Source organism: Elephantulus edwardii, unplaced genomic scaffold (assembly GCF_000299155.1).
Source record: "Elephantulus edwardii isolate Elephantulus edwardi_28Jun2011 unplaced genomic scaffold, EleEdw1.0 scaffold00012, whole genome shotgun sequence".
Taxonomy (NCBI): Eukaryota; Metazoa; Chordata; class Mammalia; order Macroscelidea; family Macroscelididae; genus Elephantulus; species Elephantulus edwardii.
In genome coordinates this window covers 26,488,946-26,512,053 of record NW_006399762.1, presented here as the reverse complement: position 1 = coordinate 26,512,053, position 23,108 = coordinate 26,488,946, and the positions used below count along the sequence as shown (strand labels likewise).

General features: G+C 41.5%; 1 protein-coding gene across 2 annotated transcripts in view; it reads left to right on the top strand.

Moving 5' to 3' along the window:
• The window catches only part of HADH (hydroxyacyl-CoA dehydrogenase), an 83,543-nt gene that overhangs the window by 44,409 nt on the left and 16,026 nt on the right, over positions 1-23,108 (top strand). For both annotated transcript variants that reach the window (XM_006881102.1, XM_006881103.1), the window contains exons 2-4: positions 2,108-2,236; positions 7,643-7,800; positions 19,033-19,159. In XM_006881102.1, coding sequence (XP_006881164.1) covers positions 2,108-2,236; positions 7,643-7,800; positions 19,033-19,159 — 414 coding nt within the window. The remainder of the gene's footprint in view (positions 1-2,107; positions 2,237-7,642; positions 7,801-19,032; positions 19,160-23,108) is intronic.

The window sequence follows — 23,108 nt, the reverse complement described above, 5'->3', positions numbered from 1 at the left end:
GTCAGCTCCACTCTGAATTCAGGCTTGGTTAAGTTTTCTGTGATGGGCATCCCTAGGTCTTCTCCAGGTTTGGTCACTACTTGACGAACTCACTGGACTCCGCATATAGTTACAGTCATCACTTGATTTACTACAGTGAAAGGATATAAAGCAAAAGCAGCAAAGGGAAAAGGTGTGTGAGAGTCATCTAGAGGAAATGGGTACAAACTTTCAAGAGTCTTCTCCTGGTAGGGGTCACATGACTAACCCGCCACCACTGAGTCTGATGTATAGTGACCCTGTAGGGCAAAGCAGACCTGCCCTATAGAGTCTTTTTCAGAAGACTGCCTCATTTTTCTTGTGCCTAGTGACTTGTAAGGTTGAACTCTCACCCTTTTGTTTCACACCTGAATGCCTCAGTCACGGTGCCACTAGAGCTCCTGGGAGTCACATGGGAGAGGGGAAACCAACCAAAATCCAAATGCACTGCTGTTAAGTCATAACAAGCCCCTCTGGGGTTTCTGAAGCTATGGACACTTTATGAAGGAGACTGCCCATCTTTCTCCCAATGAGTTGCTGGTAGATTTGAACTACCAGAGACTCATGGCCTTTTGATTAACAGCACATCACACTGTAGACCGTGTCACCGCACAGGATGTGCTTAACTCCCTAAATGAGTTGTGACAACACATGTGAAATGTTGTCTACTGAGGAAGTTCTCTTAGTGCCCGAGTCATGGGGGCTGCTCATGTTGGCACCCTCTGCCAGAGACATATCCAAATCCCAGACTGCAGAAGTTTTGAGATTAGCCTTATTGGTTGCACAACCACTTTGAATTTAGTGAGGCATTCTTATCAGGGAGTGGTTGGAATTCTTCCAAAATCTTAGTTTCTAGATGCCAACCACTAGCCAACCTTGCAAGTTCAGTCCAGCTGCTAAAAGGACAAACAGATGTCTTGGAAAAGATGCAGTTAGGGTGTTCCTTGTAAGCACATATAGTGACACTTTATCTCACCATACTTCAAGCGTGTTATTAGGAGGGGCTAGTCATGCTTGGAATGGCGGAGGGTCAGCAAAGGATGGACAGACCCTTAGTGAGATGAATTGACACAGTGACTGTAATAGTGGGCTTGAGTGTGTCAGAGATGGTCAGTATGGCACTGGATGGACCAGAGTTCAGATCCATTACACACAGGGTCTCTGTGAACTATACTCAACTTGACAACACTTAATAGCAACAGCACGTTAACTCTTTCTTGCACAGTTTCTAAATTTGCTCTTTCTCTTTAATTTATTGACGATTGGAATTTGTGCTAAAGTATTTGGGTTGTTGGCTAGATGGGTCTAGTTTGTTGGCTCTTAGGTAGAAACATTTATCTGGCTGGTGAATATTTTGCTTTTCAGCACATTGTGTGATTTGGACCACCTGCTTGCAGCCTGTAGTGTATTCTTGCTCACAGGTCAGGTTTTGACACAGCTTCATTAAACAAACCCTGAACCGCAGAATTGCTCCCTCAGCCAGAGCAGGTGGGCTGAATGGAGAAGTACGGCTACTCCTAAGTTGACTGACTACCCCAAGTTTTTCTCTTAATAGGGTCTTGTCACAAAACAGCTAACAGAAGTCTTTCCCACCATTAACCGAAAGTTTGTGGTTTACTTAAATAATTCAGTGAGTCTTTGAGATGATCCAAATGTGAGGCAAAAAAGAGACAATGGAATGAGGAGTGCACTCTGAATGGGCTGTGGAAATAGTGAACTAGTGTGACTGAATAACTGGGTTTCTCATTTTACTTAATACTGATTAATTTATGTAGCACAAATGGCTCTTGGCTCCTGTGCTGGGCAGTGTGGGCTCCCAAGCAGTACTTCCTTGATTGACATCCCAATGTGTGAACATGGGGAAACTTCACATGATTATTCTGGAAATCTGTTTTAAACTACAAAAAAAGACTTGGGAGAGTGTCCCACGAGAATTTTATGTGAGTACCGATATGTTGACTTATCATTTTGAGATGGAGTGGTGGTAGAGTTCTTGTGGAATATGAAACATGCTGTTTAATGTATTTTTATATTTTAGAGACTTATGCATTCTTTCTGTTTAAAATAAAAAATTGTTTGTTTGCTCTAGGTTGCTGCAACAACTGGGCACACAGTTGTGTTGGTAGACCAGTCAGAGGACATCTTGGCAAAATCTAAAAAGGGAATTGAGGAAAGTCTTAAAAAAGTGGCCAAGAAGAAGTTTGCAGAGGATCCCAAGGTAATTTACGACCACCCTTTGACCACAACACATTTGTGAAGGCATTCTGATCTTTGCTTGCTTGGTTTCTGTGCAAACCTCATTTTTCTTTAACTGTTGATCAATATAATAACAATCATTACACATACATTGAGGACTAATTTGGAAATGGGAAAGTAAATAACTATTGCTGGGAACGGTTTGATATTGAGCACAGAGTTTGTACAGGTAATGAGAGTTTGGGATTAAAGAATATCTGCCTTGTCATGAAGATGGAAAAGGGAGAAACAAGATGATAATTTTTGTATTTTCAAATTAAAGAAAGAATGATTGATAATAAACATTCTGCCTGAAAGACTTGGTATCTGATGTACTGTATACTAAACTCAAGGGAGACTGGCAAGCAGCGTGAGAGACCAGCAGCAGTGTGAAGCAGGAGGCATCACAGAAGTGACTTGAGCCCTGAGATATATCATATCACATCACATCATATCATATCATATCATATCATATCATATCATATCATATCATATCATATCATATCTTCCCAGAGCCCTGAGCCCTGGGAAGAGGGAGGTGCTGGATGGAGGAGGTGGGGGTAGAAGGGGATGCTGGCAGAGCACGGAAAGTGATGGAACAAGACAAATGCACCAACGCACAGAGTGGGTGGGGAGTGGGGTACCAGTACTGAGTCCATTGGGTACTTCTATAATGGGAAATCTAAATTAAGATAGAAGGAAGAAGGATTGGCTATCCACTTCTGAAATAACAGGCCTTCAAAAACATTATGTGCAATAGAACACTATAAACTAGAGAAGACATTATAGGGTGACTCATTTCCATTTTCAAGGAGAAGTGTAGAATTTGAGAAAGTTTTCGAAGGTTAGTAAGGTTCACTTACTTTTTCTCATTGGGTAATGCTTACTTTCCATGGCACTTTAATTAACAGTTAACTAGAAATACTGGAAGTCATCCACATGTATTTCATTTACCATTGTTACCTTGTTAGTGTTGCTTAAGATTTATCTCCTTGAGGCTTGAATGAAAAGATAATGTTATCCTTTCCCACACAATCAAAACCACAGGCAGATTAAGAGGCCTTTGACCTGTTCCACATATCCTTAATCTTTTGTGTAAGGAGGGTTTGTGATGAGAGTCATCTATTAAGAATCCTGAACTGATGATTGTTGTCTAGGACAGAGTGAATCTGAACAGAGATAACTATATTTCTCACTTGTTTATTCTGCAGACATTTCTTGGCAATCTCTGGAGAATAGGGAAACGCTCCCTTTAAGACACACCCTGAGGATAAGCAAATAACCCCTGATCTCTAGTTGCTCAACCTTTAACTCCTGAATCCTCAGAAGCAGTTTCTTGTATTTTCCACTTTTCTGCCATCTATATCCTTAGATGACAGAGAAATCAGTTTATGTGGTCGACGTACCATATTTATCTAATTTTTTGTTGACCAGTATAGTTTTATCAAAAGAGGATGGAAAGAGAGCAGAGTCACTGTATCACAAAGAATTGGCTGATACAGAATTTCATGAAACAGCCTATGATCAAGAGGCAATGGTGATGAAGGAGGAAGTTCAAGCTGCTCTGAAGGAATTGGCAAAAAACAAGGCCCTATGAATTGACAGCATATCAATTGACATATTTCAACAAACAGATGCTGCCCTGGGTGCAATCACTAGGTTGTACCAGGAAACCTGGAGGACAACTACCTGGCCAATGGACTGAAAGAGATACATATTTATTCCTATTCCAAAAAAAGATGATCTGAGAGAGTGTGGAAATTATCAAACAATACCACATGCAAACAAGATCCTACTGAAGATTATCCAAAAATGATTGCACAGTACATTGACATAGAACTGCCAGATGTACAAGCAGGGTTTAGAAGAGGCTGAGGCCTTAGGGACATCAAAGCCAATGTTAGATGGATCTTAACTGAAAGCAGAGAGTACAAGAGGAATGTCTATCTGTGTTTCATTGACTGTGAAAAGGCATTTGACTGTGGATGACAACAGACTGTGGCTAACTCTGAGAAGAATGGGAATCTCAGAACATTTGATTGTTCTTATGCACTTTAACGTGCTTATACTTGGACCTAGAAGCAGTTGTCAGAACAGAACAGGGAAATACTGCATTATTCAAAATCAGGAAAAGTGTATGTCAGGGATGTTCATCAACTCCTCAGCAACCTGCATTATGCGGGTGACACACAACCCTGTTTGCTAAACCTGAGAAGGACCTGAGGCATTTGCTACAGGTCAGGCACTGCAGTCTTCAGTATGGTTTGAATCTCAGCATTAAGAAAAAAACAAGTTCTCACCTCTGGGCCAGTTGGTAGCATCATGGTAAATTGGGAAGAGATTGATTGAGATTGTACACGATTTCTGCTTGCTTGGTTCCATCAATATTGTGCATCAAAGAACTGGACAGTGATTAAGGATGATAGAAGAAATCGATCCTTTTGAGTTATAGTGCTGAAAAAGAGTATTGAACATACATACCATGGATTGCCAAGAGAACAAGCAGGTCTGTCTTGGAGAGAGAAAAACTAAGCAGCTCCTTAGAGGAAAGGATTTCACAGCTCCATTTCACATACTTTGGGCATGTGGCCAAGAAGGGACCAGTCCTTGGAGAAGAACATCATGCTTGGAAAGGTGGAGGGACAACGCAGGTGAGGAAGACCCCAGATGAGATGGATCCACATAGTACCAGGGTAATGGGGGTAAGTGTAACAGAGACAGTGAAATTAGCTCAGAATAGGACAGACTTCAGAGCTATTGTACGTAGAGTCGCTATGAATCACAAGTGACTTAACAACAAACAACATGGTAGACACTAGCCAAAAACTGATTTCTAGTTTGATTTAAATGTGCTGTAAGTGTAAAATAGACTCCACACAGATTTGGTACAAAAAGAATATAAAATACCTCATTAATTTTTATATTTATTCTCTGTTAAAATATTTATGTTAGTTGTGTTGGGGTAATTAAATTTCATTTTACTCTTTTAATGTAGCTGGTTATTGTTATTGAGTACTATTGGGTCGGAACCAACCCATAGCTGACTCTCCAGCAGGTGTTGAGATGCAGTCAGTTGCACAAGAGTTGATTGCTCATCTTTCTCCCATGGAGCATCTGGTGGATTTGAACTGTATATCTTTGGGTTGGCAGTACAATTCCTTACCACTAAGCCACCAGAGCTCCATATATAGAAAACTTTATAAACTACTTGTATTTTGTATTTATATATCTGATGAACATTGTTATTTAGCTTATTTATGATTGTTTTAGATGCAGTTTCTACTTATAAATATTTGGATCCCCATGGACAAATTTTATCTTGAAATACAAAACAAAGCCTCAGGAATTGATGGTGTGCCAACTGAAATTTATCTACAGACACTCTCTCGGTTGTGCTCACCAAGTTGTGCCAAGAAATCTGGAGAATAAACACCTGGCCAACTGACTGGAGGAGACCTATATTTGTTCCCATTCCAAAGAAGGGTGATCTGACAGTGCGGAAATTATCGAACAGTATCATCAATATCACACGCAAGAAAGATTCTGCTGAAGATTGTCCAAAAACGACTGGAACTGCTCATCAACAGAGAACTGCCTGAAGTGCAGGCTGGGTTTAGAAGAGGCTATGATACTAGGGATATTATAGCTAATGTCAGGTGGATCTTGGCTGAAAGCAGAGAGTGCCAGAGGACTGTCTATCAATGTTTTATTGATACAAATGCAAAGGCATTTGACTGTGTAGATCACAATAAACTGTGGCTGACTCTGAGAAGAATGGTACCCCGGAACACTTGATTGCGCTTATGCGAAACCTATACTTGGACTAGGAGACAGTTGTCAGAACAGAGAAAGGAAACACTGCGTGGTTCAAAATTAGGAAGGATATGAACCAAAGATGTGTCTTATCTCCATATCTTTTCAATCTATATGCAGAACAGATTATCCAGGAGCCTGGGCTCTATGTGGCATCAGGATTGGAGGTAGACCCATGAACAATCTGCGTTATGCAGATGACACAACCGTGCTTGCTGAAACTGAGGAGGACCTGAAGCACTTGCTGCAGAAGGTCAAGGACTGCAGCCTTCAATATGGATTGAAGCTCAACATCACAAAGACAATGATTCTCACCACTGGGCCAATTGGCAGCATCGTGATGGAACGTGAAGAGATTGAGATTATCAACAGCTTCAGTTGGCTTGGCTCTAAAATCAAGACTCTTGGTACCAGCAGCCAGGAAATTGAAAGATGTATTGCAATGGGAATGTCTGCTGTCAGAGACCTCTCCAAAGGACCGAAGAGCAATAGGGTCACTCTGGAGACTAAGGTGCATCTGATACAGGCCATGGTCTTTGCAATCACTTGCTATGCATCAGAAAGCTGGACAATGACTAGGGTTGAAAGAAGGAAAATTGATGCCTTTGAGCTGTGATGCTGGCGAAGAGTATTGAATATACTGTGGACTGCTAAGAGAACAAACAAGTTCATCCTGGACATACTGGACATATTGCAAGGTGGAAGCAGACCTCGGAGAGGGACATCATGCTTGGGAGGGTGGAGGGACAATGCAGGAGAGGAAGACCGTCGATGAGATGGATTGATTCAGTCACAGGGATAATGGGGATGAGTGTCTGAGATAATAAGCAGGGTTTAGGGCTGTTGTACATAGCGTCGCTATGAGTCACAGGCGACTCGATGGCACATAACAACAACAGCAACAACAATGGCAGGTGATGGAGTTTTTTTTTTTTTTTCGTACTGTGAATGAAATCAATGGAAACCTGGCATTACAGAAGAAAAAGATGAGACTCTTTGCGAGCAGAGGTTGTGTTTAGCTTGCTTTTGAAGTAACCAGATGCTAACCCTTGATAGGCAATTACTGTTCATGAATCACTGTTAGGTTAGTCTTTCTTCGCTTGGCTTCTGCCCTTACACAGCTTTTCTCTGCCACCTGTTAGAGGGAATAGTCAGCACCACTCTGAGACTAATGGAGAGTGCTGAGCTTATTAAGCTTTTGCTCAATTCTGATAGGACAAATTACAGGCTCCATGGAAGCTGAGAACAGATGTTATAGGCATAGGTGCTATGAACAGACTAATGGAGCAGAACTGGCTGACCAAGGCCTCCAAAGGTCATGACTAACACAGTGGTGGTCCACAGTAATGATGGATTTTTCACTAGCAATCTCTTGTCCTGGTGTCTAGCAGCACACTGAGATGCCCTTGTCTGTACGCAGAAATGTAGAGTTTTATTTCTCCGAATTAGAGTGTGCATAAGAGTGTGTGTCTAGGATATATTGGCCTATACTACCCATTCTCTTCTAAATCAGGGGCATATTATCATTTTGAGAAGCGACCAGTTGACTGCTCTTTTCTTTCTCCCATTGCATTAGGCTGGTGCTGAGTTTGTTGAGAAGTCCCTGAGCAACATATCAACCAGCACGGATGCAGCATCTGTGGTCCACAGCACAGACCTGGTGGTGGAGGCCATTGTAGAGAATCTCAAGGTGAAGAATGAGCTCTTCGCAACACTGGACAAGTTTGCTGCTGAGTATGTGTTCCCTAGCTGTTTTTGTTGTGTTCTGAAGGCTCCTTTCCTGGACTTTTCTTATTTATTGCCTCCTGCCAAGAGGGATCTTCTGATGCTAGTCACCTCTCTTTCTCACATCCCACTGCTGTTACCAGAAGAGGCAATACTGAGTTTTTGTTTTTATTATTTTGATCTCCACCTTTTTGTCTGAATTTAGTGTTTGAAATTTCGTCTATCCTGATGTGATCCTTGTCCCCTAATGATGGTAGACATTTCTGCAGTGAAGTGGAAGGATGCACCCGGATACAAGTCTTTAAACCACTTGCAGTAGCTTTGTCATAGGCTTTCCCATGCCAGAGGCTTGGACATATGCTTAAAACTCTCTTCAGTAGCCATTGAGCTGTTTTGTGGCTCTTTTTTAAAAATTGTTTTTGTTGTTGTTATGTGCCTTCATGTTGCTTGCAACTCATAGTGACTGTATGAACAATAGCTCTGAACCCTGTCCTGGTCTCAGCCAGTGTCATTATCTCCAACACACCTGTCCCCATAACCCTAGTTACTGTGTCCATCCATCTCATTCAGGGTCTTCCTGTCCTGCATTGTCCCTCTACCCTTTCAAGCCTAATTACCTTCTTCAAGGACTGGTCCCTCCTGGCAACATGCCTAAACTATGTCAGATGGAGCATCAAAATGCTTGCCTCCAGTAAGTTGCTTGGTTTTACCTTCATTAGGACAGATGTTTGTTCTCTTGTCAGTCAATGGTATGTTTAGTATTCTTCTCCAGCACCACAACTTAAAGGCACTAATTATTCTTCTGTCATCTTTAGTCATTGTCCAGGGATCAGGTGTACCTTAGTCTCTAGACTGACATCATTGCTCTTCAGCACTCTGAAGAAGTCCTTGACAGCAGATTTACCTAATGTAATTAGTCTTTTAATTTTCTGATTGTTGATGCCAAAAGGGTTGATTATGGAACTGAACAAGCTGAAATTGTCAACAATCTCAATCTCTTCTCCATCTATCATGTTGCTGTCAATTGGCCCAGTAGTGAGAATCTTTGTTTTCTTGATGATAATCTTCAATCCACTTAGGAACCTGTAGTCCTTCCCTTTCTTCAGCAAGTGCTTCAGGTCCTTTTAAGTTTTGACAAGTAAGGTTGTATCATATGCATAGCCCTTTTTTGGGTAGAACAGATAAGATGATGTAGCTGAAGGAAATATATCTCTACCTATAAAAATTTCCCAAGACTCTGCTGCCTAGTGCTTATTTGAGTCAAATTAAAACACAGTTGGGAGTGTCAGTGGAGCAACAGAAGAAGAAGAACAGACACACAGGTTCCAGGGGCTCACGACTATCTGTGCAGTCTTGTCAGAAAGAGTATGCAAACTCTGGGTCACCTCAACTCCAGAGCTGTTCGTTGTCTTTGACTCTTGACTTTAGACCACTGTGATACTTTACTGATTTATTTATGCTCTCCTGTGGTTTGTTTGACTGCACTTCACCTTCTTGGTTGGAACTGAAAGTCAGAATAAGATTATATGATAAAAGTAATTATTGGGATATAAAATTAAAAATTTATATTAAAAAAATTATTTATTGGGTAGACACCAGGGATCAGGGGCTAGAGAGACACTTGCACCCCAGCTGGAATGTCAGCCCTGAGAACTTAGTGGCCTCATGACGAGAGAGGCCCTGATCCTCAACAAAAAGAAAAGACATTTCTTGTGATGTTTACTCAGGGCCTGCAGGGACACCTGACAAAAGCAGAGACACCCCTGATCCAAGCCATCAGGGGGCCTTCTAAAATAATTAAGCAGGTACATCGGGAAAGGCTGTTTTGTCAGGCAACATGTCATTTCTTGAAATGCTCTCATATTTCGAGTTATTCTCTAGTAACTTGTGATAGGCTTGACTGCCTTCTTAGGTCACTGGGGAAGGAATGTGACATCAAAGTCCAGGAGACTTGTGTCTGGTGCCCAGCTTCCACTGGTTCACGCCTATGGACACATCATGTTTCTGAGCCTCAGTTTTATTTCTTGAAATCTGAGTTGTTCGGCTTGGAGTTAATAATTTTTAAGACCTTTCTAGTTCAACTCCCTAAGACTGGTCTCCCTGTTTATAAAATAGAAATATAGGTATTTATTTCATCTGAATTTCAAAATCATCTTAACAATAGCTTTGAAGTATTGAACACCAGTGATTGAAGACCAAATGGGCTGTAAGGTGACATCAAAGATATAATCTGTGAAGAGAACAAAAGGTCATTACAAAGGCAGAGAAAGAAAAACCAAAATAGATGTCAGAAGAGACGCTGACAATTGCACCAGGTCGTAAAAAAATGAAAACATGCAGAAGTAAAAGAGCTGAATTAAAGATTTCAAAGGGCAGCTTGAGAAGACAAAGCAAAGTCTCATAATGATATGTGCGGAGAACTGGAAATGGAGAATAAAAAGGGAAGAACTCATTCTGCATTTCTCAAGCTGAGAGAACTAAAAAACAAATTTAAGCCTCGAGTTGCAATAAAGATTCTATGGGTAATATATTGAATGACCCAGGAAGCATCAAAAGAAGATTGAGGTTGTCACTGTAGAGAGTACAGCATACAGAATCACTGAACCAGAAGGAACTCACTGATACTGAAAAATTTTAGGAAGTATCATATGAGCAAGAGCCAATGATAATAAAGAAGGAAGTTGAAGCTGTACTGAAGACGTTTGGCAAAAAATAAGATGCAAGAATTGATGGAATATCAATTGACTTGTTTCACTTACCAGATGCAGCCTTGGATGCATTCACCAGTCTATGTCAGGAATTTGGAGGACAACAGTCTGGCCAATGGATTGGAAGAGAGGTCCATATTTGTTCCCATTCCCAAGAAAGGTGATCCATCTGAATGTGAAAAGTGTCGAACAATATCATTAATATCACATGTAAATAAAATACTGCTAATGATCATTCAAAATTGGCTAGAACATTACATAGTTAGAGAACTGCCAGAAGTTCAAGCAGGATTTAGAAGAGGCCTTGGCACTAGGGATATCCTTGCTGATATCAGATGGATCCTGGCTGAAATTAAAGAATACTAGAAGAATGTCTGTTTATACTTTATTGACTAAGCAAAGGCATTTGACTGTGTGGATCATAACAAGTTATGGTTAACATTGAGAAGAATGGGAATCCCAGAACACTTGTGCTCTTTCAAAACCTCTATCTAGACCAGGAGGCTGTTGTGCAAACAGAGCAAGGCCACACTGTTGTTGTATACCTTTGAGTGAGAATTGACCCATTGCTGACAGTCTGGCAGGTTTTCAGAGGCAGTTAAATGTACAGATGGAGGTTGCTAGCCTTCATCCTGTAGCCTAGAACCACGTGCTTTTGGGGTTGCAGTGCAGCTTCTTGCCACTAGGCCACCAGAAAGGAGTGCATCGGGGTTGTGTTCTCTCTCCATACCTATTCAGTCTGTATGCTGAGGAAATTATTTGAGAAGCCATACTATGAAGGGGAATGTGGCATCAAGATCAGAGGAAGACTCATCATTAACCTCCATTATGCAGATGAAAGTAAGGAGGACTTGAAGAACTTGTTGCAGAAGTTTAAATAATACATCCTTCAAGATGGATTACATCTCAGCATTAAAAAAGCAAAGATTCTTACCACTGGACCAACAAGCAGCATGCATCATGATAGAAAAGATTGAAATTGTCAATAACTTCATCTTAATTGGATCCACAGTTGACACTCTTGGTACAAGTAGTGAGGAAATCAAGGGACGTATTACACTGGAGAAGACTGCAGTTAGGGACCTCTCTAAATTATTGTAATGATGTCAGTTTGAGGACTAAGGTTTGTCTTTCTGATCATTTGCTATGCTTCGGAGAGTTGGACAATAAATAAGGTTGACTAAAGAATCTATGTCTTTGAGCTGTGGTGTTGGAGAATAGTGCTGAACATTTCATGGACTGCCAAAAGAACAAACAAATATGTCTTGGAGAAAGTGCAACCAGAGTGCTCTTTGGAGGCAAAGATGATAAAGCTTCACCTCTCATACTCCAGGCATGTTTCTAGGTGAGGCTCTTTCTTGGAGAGGGGCATGATGCTCAGAAAGGCAGAGACGGTCAGTGAAGGAGAGGAAGCTCTTCGACCAGGTGGATTGACACAGTGCCTGCCGCAATGGGCTCTAATGTGTCAGGAAGTGTGAGGATGTCAGAGGAGAGGACTGACAAGGTTCATATCTGTTCATAGGGTTGTTAATGGGTCGTACTTGACTCGATGGCACCTAAAAACAACAGCAGCATTCCACAGGAGTGTTTAGAAAATTTCACTTAGATTACTTTTCCTGTGTGCCTACTATGTATAAGGTACTATACTAGTCTCTTTAGCCAGAGTTGATATAAAAGAGATGGGACTCATATAAAGACATGACCCACAGGAGCCATGCCATAAATGTAATCTTGCTTTTGGCCTTCAGTTGTCCACTGCATTCTGTTTTCTTAAATTACTTTTTTTTTTTAATGCCAGTTAAGTTGTGTGATATTTTGGTTTATTTATGTGTGAGTTTTTGGTGGTGTTTTTTTGTTTTGTTTTGTTTGTTTTTTTAAAAAACCACTTTATTGAGATAAATTTTTCTGTTACGTTTGCAGTTAGGTCCTAAAATGAAGAAAGAGGTTAGAGTCGGGTGATAACATTTTAGTTGGAAGCCCTGATGAAACAGTTGCATCTTGGATAAGAACGTACTTCCCTAGTATCAGGATAACAAGTGCAAATGAAAAGCTTATGAAGCCTCAATCAGCCGATGCTGGGTGGGCTTTGGCTCTGTTTACGAAGCATGGACTCTGCCATCTGTTAGTCTCCACTACTCCCTCTGTCTTCATACACTACTCCTTCTATTTTGCTAGCTGTCATCATGATGTGCTACATGTTTCATGTACATAAAAATAAGAGAAATAAGTTTTTTGTACATCAGCTGGTCAGGACCCGGGTTACAGAAAATTTCAAAAGGTAGCCCGGTACCACAAAGCGAGATACTATAATGAAATGTGCAGTGAGCTGGAGTCAGAAAATCAAAAGGGCCGAACTCGCTCAGCATTTCTTAAAGAAGCTGAAAAACAAAGTCAAGCCACTGGTGAATGTTAAATGATCCAGGAAGTATCAACAGAAGATGGACGGAATGCACAGAGTCACTGTATCAGAAGGAATTGGCCGACACAGAATGACATATGAGCAAGAGCCTATGGTGATGAAGGAGGAAGTTCAAATTGCTCTGAAGGAATTGGCAAAAAATAAAGCTCCAGGAGTTGACGGCAATCCAATTGACATATTTCAACAGACAGACACTGCCCTGGATGTGCTCACTAAGTTGAGCCAAGAAATCTGGAGGACAGCCAGCTGGCCGACTGACTGGAAAAGATCAATATTTGTTCCCATTCCAAAGAAAGGTGACCCAACGGAGTGTGGAAATTATCGAACAATATCATTAATATCACATGCAAGCAAGATTTTGCTGAAAATTATCCAAAAACGTTTGGAACAATATGTCTATAGAGAACTGCCAGATGTTCAGGCTGGATTAAGAAGAGGTCGTGGTAATAGGGATATTATAGCTAATGTTAGGTGGATCTTGCCAGAAAGCAGAGAGTACCAGAAGAATGTCTATCTGTCCTTCATTGACTATGCAAAGGCTTTTGACTGTGTCGATCACAACAAGCTGTGGCTGACCCTGAGAAGAATGGGAATCCCAGAACCTTTGATTGTGCTAATGCGAAACCTATACTTCGACCAAGAGGCAGTCATCAGAGCAAGGAGACGCTACATGGTTGAAAATCAAGAAGGGGGTTCGTCAGGGATGTATTCTGTCTCCATACCTTTTCAATCTGTATGCAGAACAGATCATCCAAGATGCTGGGCTGTACAAGGAGGAATGTGGCATCAGGATTGGTGGAAGAATCGTCAACAACCTGCGTTATGCAGATGACACAACCATTCTTGCTGAAACTGAGAAGGACCTGAAGCGCTTGCTGCAGAAGGTCAAGGACTGCAGTCTTCAATATGGATCGAAGCTCAACATCAAGAAAACAAAGATTCTCACCACTGGGCCAATTGGCAGCATCAGTATGGATGGTGAAGAGATTGAGATAGTTAACAGTTTTCATTTACTTGGCTCCACAATCAACACTCTTGGTAACAGCAGCCAGGAAATTAAGAGATGAATTGCATTGGTAAAGTCAGCTGTGAGGGACCTCTCAAGAGTACTGAAGAGCAACAACGTCAGGCTGGAGACTAAGGTGCGCCTGATCTGGGCTATGGTCTTTGCAATTACGTACTATGCATCAGAGAGTTGGACAGTGAATAGGGATGATAGAGAATTGATGCCTTTGAGCTGTGATACTGGAGAATAGTATTGAATATACCATGGACTGCTAGGAGAACAAACAGGTTTGTCCTGGAGAAGGTGAAGCTGGAGGTGCGCCTGATCCGGGCTATGGTCTTTGCAATTACGTACTATGCATCAGAGAGTTGGACAGTGAATAGGGATGATAGAGAATTGATGCCTTTGAGCTGTGATACTGGAGAATAGTATTGAATATACCATGGACTGCTAGGAGAACAAACAGGTTTGTCCTGGAGAAGGTGAAGCTGGAATGCACCTTGGAGTCAAGGATTCTGAAGCTTCATCTGACATACTTCGGTCATGTTACAAAGAGTGACTGGTCCTTGGAGAGGGACATCATGTTTGGCAGGGTGGAGGGACGGCGAAGGAGAGGAAGACCTTCGATGAGATGGATCGATTCTGTGACTGGAGCTGTGGGATTAAGTGTGTTTGGCACGGCTAGGTTGGCACAGTTTAGAACAGCATTTAGAGCTCTTGTATATAGGGTCACTATGAGTCACAGGTGACTCAATGGCACATAACAACAACAGCTGGTCAGAAAGGGGAAAATGCAATAAATGCTTAGGAGTATCAAACGTTTCTAGGAAGATGTAAATGTGCAGGTTTTTGGTGGAAAGTAAGACTAACAATCCTGTGTATTATTTTCCTTGTATTGTTAGAACACAATGAGACTATATTCGGAAAAGTGGCAGGCTAATATTGTAGGCTGTGGGCCTTTGGCCCTTAAGGGAGAGGAAGCCTTTTTATAAGTGGCTTTTTTTTGTGTTTTGTTTTGAAATTATGGTGAAAGTATACGCATTAAAATGCTCATCACTATTCCAACTTCAACATTTACAACTCTGTGACATTTATTCCAGGGTTTCATGTTGTATTACCATTATTGCTGTCCTCACTGAAAACACTTCACAACTGTTAACAAAACAAGTGTCCCCTCCCCCCAAAAAATACCTCCCTGTTTCCCTCCTTCCCTACCTTATGTTGTTGTGTACTGTAAGTTGGAATCGACCCCTAGCTTACCCTTCTGTGGCATTTCAGAGACAGTTAATCGCACTGGAGGAGATTGCCCATCCTTCATCCTGTGGAGCAGCTGGTGGGATTTGATCTGTGTGCCTTCAGGATTGCAGCACAACTTCTTGCCACTTATGCATATCAAATACATAGATGTTGTGCCATTGAATACAACTCATAGTGACCCTGTGAATCACAGACCCGAATCCTGTCCTGTCTGATACACTTGAGACCATTGCTACAGTCTTTGTGTAATCCATTTTATTGGCCGTCTTATCTTTGCTGAACCTCCACCTTTCCAAGCTTAATACCCTTTTCAGAAGAATAGCCTCTCCTTGCAACCTGACCAAAGTATGAGAGATAAAACTTCAACATCTTTGCCTCCAAAGAGCACTCTGACTGCACATTTTCCAAGACACACCCATTCATTCATTTGGCAGTCCACTGGATCTGCTCTGTATGCTTCTCCAGCATCACAACTCAAAGGCATCACTTTTTATTCTGTCATCATTATTCCTTGTTCAGCTGTCACATTCATAGCAAGTGATTGAAAAGACCATGACCTGAATGAGGCGCAACTTAGTGTTCAATCTGACATACAGCTCTTCAGTATTTTGGAGAGAGATCCCTGACAACAGACTTACCCATTGCAGTGCCTCCTGATTTTCTCACTGCTGACACCAAGGGTGTTGACTTTGGATTTGAGTAAGATGAAATCATTGACAGTTTCAATCTTTTTTCCATCTATCATGATGTTGCCTATTGGCCCAGTGACTTTTGTTTTCTTAATGTTTAGATATACTCCATATTGACGGCTGTAGTTCTTTGTTCTGCAGCAGGCACTTCAGGTCCTCCTCACTTTAGCAAAGAAAGTTATCTGAGATGATAGATGATTATCTATCTATCTATCTATCTATCATCTGTTTTGCTGTGATGCTGAACCTTGTGCCATTGGGGCGTCAAATGCCATAACAGCTACCCATGGTGGACAGTGTTTGGTGGAGTTCCCAGTTTAAGACAGGTTTGGAAACAGGAGTGGCATCCACTTCCTAAACAACATGCTTCTAGAAAGTCTATGAACTTTGATAAATGATGATATAACTATATAGAAAGACTTCAGACCTTTTGTTCATAGGCTTGCTATGAATCATGCTCGTCTGACAGCAATCAACAAGAAAAGTATATAAGCTATGGTGGCTTGGGGTCAAGAAGTTGCAGTCTTGAAGGCATGGGGTTGAGGCCACCAGCCGCTCCACAGGAGAAGGATGTACAGTCTCCTCCTGTGCAAGTAACTGCCTCTGAAAACCCACAGGAAGATCAGCTATGGGTCGGTTCTGACTCTACGGTCCACAACGACATAAGGTAGGGAAGGAATGAAACAGGGAAGTGGTTTTTTTCAGGGCGAACACTTGGTTGTGAAATATTTTCAGTGAGGACAGCAATAATGTTTCCAACATTCATCACCACTTTGTTTACCCGTTCATCTCTTGATTGACACTGTTGTTGTTTCTGCCTTTTGTTTACTATGTAAACTGCTATCATAAAAATTGGTGTACAGGTTTTAAGTGATTTTGCAAGAAGCATAAACATAGACTGAGGAAAAGCTCTAAGCAAGAGAGGCTACTCAGGAGAGACTGCTTTTTCTCTTCTGAGCATGTGTATTCAAGGGGTGCCCTGTTCTGGTAACATTTGGGACTGAGTTCTGATGGCCTGTGTTCATCATTTTACAGGATGTGTTTTCCAATAACTGCCCTGGTTTTCCATTTTTGCAGACAAGTTTCTGCTCAGATGCTGCAAAAAAAAAAAGTGCATCATAATGCAGACAAGTTTCTGCTCAGATGCTGCAAAAAAAAAAAAGTGCATCATAATGTAACTTCCCCCCCCTTAATGTGAATGTGGAACAGCTGTTGGCTTTGTGCCAAGGCCATCCTTGCCATCGCTGAGGGCTTGACCCGCCTCAGATTGCTTCTGAGGTGGGGTTAAAGGAGGGCTGGGTTTGCTGTTACTTTCTGTGATGGCACAGGTGCCTGTGGTGGTTGTTAGGAGCCGTTGAGTTGACTGTGAGCTTCTGTACAAGACAGTGAAACCTGGCCCAGTCCTCCCAATCTCTGCTGCCCTTAGGCCCATTGTTCAGTCCTTTATCATTCTGTGCCATGGAGAGTCTTACTCTCTCATGACCCTCCACATTTTCATGCATGGTGTGCTTTTCTTTATAGAATACCCTATATATTCTTTACCCGACTGGCCAAAAAGCATTAAAGTTTACATCCCCAATTTTTTAAAATCTTGGCAAACATACCAATTTGTAAATTAAAAACTCCCCAATTTGGCCTTCAGGTGGGCTAAGTGGGAGTTGTTAGGAAGATACAATGGAAAGATCTTCACTTAAGTAAATCTTTCCAGTAACAATTGTCTGTCATCTGCTGTGCAGGCTTCTCTTTTCACTACACTCTATTCTCCATATTTTTCAAAGGATTTTTTTTTAAAAAAAAAAACCAACAAACACTCTTTCTCTTCCCTACCCTGTTGTTTATAGTATTTACTTTTTTGTAAGCAGGAATCTGGCACTACAACCAGCCAATACATTGGGAAAATCTGCTGTCAGGGAGCTCTCCAAAATGCTAAAGAGTAAGGATGTCCATTTAAAGACTAAGGTGTGCCTGATTGAAGCTCTGGTCTTTTCAGTTACTTGCTATGCACCTGAAAGTTTGACAATGACTGAGGACAACAGAAGAATCTATACTTCTGAATTGTGCTATTGGTGAAGAGTACTGAATATCCCATGGACTGGCAAAGAACAAAAACATTTGTCTTGGAGGGAGTGCAACCTGGCTGCTCCTTAGAGGGAAATATAGTGAAACGGAGTTGTCAGGAGGGATGAGTCCTTTGAAAAAGACAAGCTGGGAAAGGTGCAAGGTCAGAGAGAAGATCCTCCATAACAAAGACTGACATAATGACTGTAGCAATAACAGAGAGAGTGAGGATGGAGCAGGATGGGACAAGATTCTGTTCTGTTGATAGGATTTATTTATGTGGGTGTCATTGACTTTACCTCACAAGAGGTTTTGTGAGTTTTGTCCACCAGGTGGCACTATAGGAAAGCCTAGAAATCATACCTGCCTTTAAAAATTTCCCCTTTATGCTTTTAGTATAAATCCATTTTACTGTTTCAAAAGTTAAATTTTGTTTCAGTCTATATAGAATTCTCTAAATTAATACTTTAATACTTTATATACATGATAGAATTTGCCTTTTTTAGGAGGTTTTATAAGTTGAAGGTCTTGAACATGTATTTTCTCCCAAACTACCGATGTACATTGTTGGTTTTCTTCATTTTTTGTTTTAACAAGTGGGAAAGTAAAGGTTTTCATGGGGAAGTTAGACGATGCAGTTCATATTTACCATCAGATGCTTCTCTTTGAAGAGTCGGTCAGGTGTGTATTTCAGTTTTTGTTTCTTTTGAGTGTCTTGTCTTCTCTAGGCTTTGGTGACTTAGAGTTTTTATCTTGTCACTGAGGTTCTTTATATACTTTCATTCATTAAATGCCTTATATATGGTGATTACTAACCAATAAAAATAGACAGGATTTATTTTGCTTCCTAAAATTAAGGAGCTATTAGTAAAGATTAAATATACCTATGCAACAGGTAGCTTTTAAGTTATTTTATTTAAAATGTCAGCATTTTTATTAAACTGGGCTTACTTGATTTCAGCCACCTATTTAAAGATGTGTCTTTCCACCAGGACAGCAGCTGTGGGCAGTAAGTGGTTGTGTTATGCATTGAACTCAACACCAGTGTTAATTATTTGCAGAGATGGGACTTATTCCAGTACCCCACCATTTTTCTCTCTACAGACACACAATCTTTGCCAGCAACACTTCCTCTTTGCAAATCACAAGCATAGCCAATGCCACCACCAGACAAGACCGATTCGCCGGGCTCCACTTCTTCAACCCTGTGCCCTTAATGAAACTTGTGGAGGTCAGTGGGTGTCTTGTTCTGCATGTCTGCTTGCTCTGCTTCAAAGCCCTGCTTTTTGAGCTGCGCTGGCCCTGGCCAGGGACACATCAGCTTGACTTTAGTGGGTGGGTAGAAGGTTGTCCTTGTGCATATGTTTCTCTTTCTTGTGCTGTTAATCTGCCCTTTCAGAGTGGAAGAAAGTATACCCTGTATACAGCACTACTGTGTCATTTTTTCTGCAGCCCTGGGCTTTGACTTGCGATACTCTGGGGACCTGTTAATTTTGTGGAATGCTATTTACTATTTGGACAGCACTGAGAAGGGCTTGGAGTGCATCATGAAAGATCATTTGCTTACGAAGATGACAAAAGAGAGAAGTACACAGCGTAGTACTCTCATTAAGGGTCAGTTTGCTTCAGGCTGTGAGTGGAATTCCTCTTAGACAGACCTGGTTTTTTTTTTTTCTAGACTGTAAGCTTTATGTAAACACTTCATTAGGTCTTTATCACGAGAAGTTGCTGGTGGATTCCAACTGCCAACCATTCAGTTAAAAGCCCATAGCTTAACCATTCGACAGACCTGGTTTTATATGTCCACTATTCCTGAAATGAATTCTGGCCCTTTGTAGCACTGCTTGGGATTTGTCCACAAATGAGGCATATCTCCTGTTTGTTGTGATCAGAGCTATTAAAAGCAGCTACTAATAGCCTTGAACATCCTGACCACAAACCTGTGAGGTGGAGGGAAGTGGCCAGGGAATTGCACACCACCTCCACCCCAGTATTTCTGTTTGGACTACTTCTGTTTGATTGCCTGGAGTCTGGGTTATGGGGGAGATGGAGTCACAATAGTCTATTTGCCCCTGAAATGTGGCAACTTGCCTTTTACAGGGGGCTAATTACAGGATCTGAAGAGCAGCCTCTATTAAAGTAGCATTTGTTCTGAGGTTGAGGAGTTATTGCCGTGCGAAGTGTGGGGGATGCTGCCATGTGGGTGATGTGGAGCCAGCAGACCTCTGGAGACTGGCTGTAGCCCCATTGGGGTGTGTTTTAGGCTCTGTTTTCTTTTCCTCCAGCCCCCTTTTCTTCTCTCTCTCCTCGCCCGCCACTTCAGAAGCATTAACATCTACTTTAATGATAACTGTATTTTCTCATCATTTGCTCCTAAGTGACAGTCTGTCCCATCTTGCAACTAAAATTTGTTCTACTAATAGTACTTTTCAATTTCTTCCAGTTTCCTGCTGTTTTCTCCGGCTAACTTTGAAGACATTGAAGAATGATGGGGAGGACACAGGGAACTTAACAAACAGCATTTACACTTCATGTAGTTTTAAAAAGGGCACAATAGAATGACACTTTTAACATTTCAGTTGTTGTTGTTGTTGTTAAGTGCCATTGAGTTGTACAACCCACAGCAACCCTGTGAAAAAAAGATCTGAAACCAGTCCTGTCCTGCGCCATCCTCACACTTCCTGACACACAAGAGCCCATTGCAGCAGTCACCCTGTCAATCCACCTGATTGAGGTCTTGATCTCCTTCACTGACCCTCTACCCTTCCCAACATCGTGCCCCCCTCCAAGGAATAGCAACTCCTAGCAATAAGTCCAAAGTATGTGAGGTGAAGCCTCATCGTTCTTGCCTCCAAAGAGCCAGACAATTGATCTTCTTTTATTACTATTACATTAATATTTATGTACAAAGGACATGACTTCTTAATAGACTTTATTTTTTATGTTTAAAGAAAAATTGTAGGAAAGTCTAGAACTTGTCATAGTCTGCGCACTTGTCTCCCCTGCCTGCACACTTTTTCAAAAGGTACATTCAAGAAAATGAAGATTTACTCCAAATTCTCAAGTTCTTTACTGTATTTATCTGATGTCATTGTTCTTGTTGTTGATTGTCTTCGAGTCGAGCACAACTCATAGCGACCCTCTGAACGAAAGGCCTGAAGTCCCGCTACAACCGTCAACATCAACAGAAGGATGGTGTTTAGGAAGTGGATGCCACTACTGCTTCCATTAATTTTTCAGAACTTTGGTTGTTAACACCTGCTGTTTAGCAAATGCTACCATTATCGGAAAATATTTTGTAAAATTCTTTACCAATCAATTTTTATTCTTTGGCTTTCACTCTTGTGTGTGGTCCTGGTGGTGATCATCAGCGTGCACTGTATGATTAACTGAATGGTGACTCTCCTTTGCTTGAAACTGGATTTAATGGTGCATTTTTTTTTTCAGTCTCTTACATTAGAACTGTGTACAGAATAGTTTACCTGTAGTCAGTTTACCATTTATTGAATGAACGAACATGCATCCCTGTTGTTTCAAAACGTAACAAAAACCCATTTTTCCCCTTCCAAGCTCTTTAGTTCTGATGGAGACTTTTTAGACATCTTTTCAGGCGAATTCCAGGATTGTTTTTTCACTGTGACACTTGCAGAGTAGTTTGTGGCCCATCTTTTCCCATTCATCTCTATCTTCATGGTACTTTTTTTTGGTTTTTTACTCATTTACTTCCCTTTATGTCATTAGGTACGACCACACCTGAGGCTGTAATCACATTAGTAAATAAGTGATAATAAGCTTCTTCATTTATATAGCACCTTTCATCCCTTTACAGACACTAGCTCATTAAGCCATCCTCTTACACCAGAGGATGTGTCAAGGGTTATTATCCCCATTTCATTTCACAGTTAAGAAGGCAGGCGTGGAGAGTTGATTTGACTTGCCTCTGATTGTGAGGATGGCACAGGACTGAGCTTTATATTATTGTGTTGTGCGTAATGTTGCTGTGTGTCAGAAATGACTCAGCAGCCCTTGCCACCACCACCGTCACTATCACTTAAAGGGTTAGACATAGGAATGAAGCCTGTTGCTCTAAATCTGGCTGAAGTTGCTTACTGGCAGCTAAATGATACATTATGCACACACATTGAAGTTCATCTGTAGCTCTCTCCATTTGCCAGTCATTTCTTGAGATAAAGTTTGATTGAAGGCTGCCCCTATGTAGACTCTGTGCTTGTGGCCATCTCAGAGATCACAGGAGGCTGCTGGAACGGAGCTAGCGGCTCTACGATTGCACTGAGCTTTCTGAGTCACAAGTTGCTGGGATCTGTCTGAGGTTTCTGGTAAAGAACAGGCCTGTCCCTGGGCCTTTCTTCTGTAAATGTAAAGCCTTGTTCTTTAAAGAGAGTCTTTTCTGAAGTATAGTGTCCCTGCTGGGATTTCATGCTTCTCTGTGGGAGAGGAAGACTGATAGGAGCAACATTCATTGAGAGGTCCAAGAGACCTGTGACTTGGGCACATCATTCGGTTTCCTGGGATTTTTTTTCTCTCTCATTATTACGTTTTCAACCTATATGCAGAACAGATTATCTGGGAGGCTGGGCTCTATGAGAAGTGGGGCATCAGGATTGGAGGAAGACTCATCAACAATCTGCATTATGCAGATGACACAACCCTGCTTGCTGAAACTGCTTGCTACTCCTGTAGCACTTTCTACAGAAGATCAAGGATTGTGGCCTTCAGTATGGATTGAGGCTCAGTATCAAGAAGACAGAGATTCTCACCACTGAGCCAATTGACAGCATCAGGATGGATGGTGAAGAGATTGAGATTGTTAACAGCTTTAGTTTGCTTGGTTCCACAGTAAACACTCCTGGCACCAGCAGCCAGGAAATTAAAAGATGCATTGCAATGGGAAAGTCTGCTGTTAGGGACCTCTCCAAAGTACTGAAGAGGAATGGTGTCACTCTGGAGACTAAGGGGTGCCTGATACAGGTCATGGTCCTTGCAATCACTTGTGTCAGAAAGCTGGACAGTGACTGGCTATGATAGAATAATTGATGCCTTTGAGCTGTGATTTTGGAGAAGAGTATTGAATATACCATGGACTAAGAAAACAAACAGGTTCAACCTGTAGAAGGTTAAACCAGGTTGCTCCTTGGAGGCAAGGATTCTGAAGTTTCATC